At 30.1% G+C, this 1,593-nt stretch overlaps 1 protein-coding gene across 1 annotated transcript in view; it reads right to left on the minus strand.

The window, feature by feature from the left end:
* Positions 1-238: 238 nt before the first annotated feature.
* Positions 239-1,593, minus strand: part of LOC119594411 (complex III assembly factor LYRM7-like) — a 4,853-nt gene continuing 3,498 nt past the window's right edge. The window contains exons 4-5 of the mRNA XM_037943475.1: positions 1,284-1,365; positions 239-368 (exon numbers count right to left, since the gene is read on the minus strand). Coding sequence (XP_037799403.1) covers positions 250-368; positions 1,284-1,365 — 201 coding nt within the window. The 3' untranslated portion in view covers positions 239-249. The remainder of the gene's footprint in view (positions 369-1,283; positions 1,366-1,593) is intronic.

Consider the following 1,593-nt stretch of genomic DNA (forward strand, 5'->3'; position numbering starts at 1 on the left):
TTACTCCAAAAGGGCAATAAAACAGAATTTTTCCTATTTAACTTTACTAATAACAAAATGAAAAGGAAAAAAAGTAGCTAATCACAAGACTGTTCAGTTATCATTTTCTAAATCATGTGCCAGTCTTTTACAACCTAGCTAGTTAATCGTAAGACTTGATATTTACAGATATATATACAGTAGTTCAGTAAAAAGATGCATGATTCTCTTCTCATGCACTTTTTTTTTTCTTTCTTTCTTTTTTCTTTATTACTTTTCCTGGTCACTGCATTTTGTCCTTTTTTTCTTGAATGGGCCAATCAAACTCTCAGGCATTTCGGTATAAGGCTTATTATCCAGTCTGGTTGTTTCTTCACGAATCTTGGCAGCTGTGGAAAAATGGAGGAGTTAAACCATTAACTATTCAATGAGGAACTAGCATTGTGATTAAAAAACAACAGGGTTTGTTTATGTATACCTGAGGCATCATCAGTCATCTTTCTAATGCAAGACAGAACTTGTTATTATTCAAAATCAAGTTGCAGTGCCATCTAGGAATATTTTCGATCATTTTAAGTTGCCCAAAGACAAAATAAGGAAAAGAAGAAAAAGGAAAGGCTCATTTTGACCGACAGATACTGAGATAATGATAAGAATTTAATGCTGCATGTAAACAGGCAGATATTAATAGGAATACTAAATGGGATGGTATTGGTAATAAAACACAAGAGGAAGAATCTGATAATAATAAAAAGTAATATACAGAAAAATAGTAATATACAGAAAAAAAAAAAAAAATATTGAGAAGAATAATGGTGAAAATTGAATAATTAAAATATATATGGAGATCTGAATGATAATGAAATCCAAAGTGAAAGAGAGCTTTTGAAATGAAATTTGTATTTTGAGATTAGTTATTGACAGGTATATAAACTGATGAAGATATGATGTTGAGACTATAAGATTTTATAAAAACTTGAAATAAAGCTGGTTTACCGGCAGTCTGTTAAATTGAATGACAAAATTATTGAAGTTATTTGTAATTCTATGACTATCTGATATAATCACATTCAAACATGCAAGAATCAAAGTAAATATAAGTTTGTATTCAGTACATTTTCATTTCAAGTTGCAACTGACAACTTATGCTAATATTTTCAAAACATGTAAGATAAACTTCTAATCTGCACAAGTATGTTCTGAAATACATATACTTAAAAAAGAAATAGATATAGGTAGCCTACTTAAAACACAAACATAATTTGGACTTGGTATAAAAGCCACATGCAGTACGTGTTACTTACTGTAAACTCCATCTTCTTTCTGAACAGCTTGAACTACGTTTTTATAAAGAACTTCTTCAACTTGATGTCCAAAGTCAACAAGCTGTAGATAATTAGATAATTTTGTCTGTAATTCTTTGTCATATAACAAGCAATCTAATATACAATGACATAATTAATATAATTAGTAGTCATGTTATAGGTAGTTATTAAGTAATCTTAATAACCACTTATAACAGAGAGAGAAAGAGAGAAAGAGAAAGAGGAAGAGAGAGAGAGAGAGAGAGAGAGAGAGAGAGAGAGAGAGAGAGAGAGAGAGAGAGGGGAGAGA

This window comes from Penaeus monodon, chromosome 3 (genome assembly GCF_015228065.2).
Source record: "Penaeus monodon isolate SGIC_2016 chromosome 3, NSTDA_Pmon_1, whole genome shotgun sequence".
NCBI classification, from domain to species: domain Eukaryota; kingdom Metazoa; phylum Arthropoda; class Malacostraca; order Decapoda; family Penaeidae; genus Penaeus; species Penaeus monodon.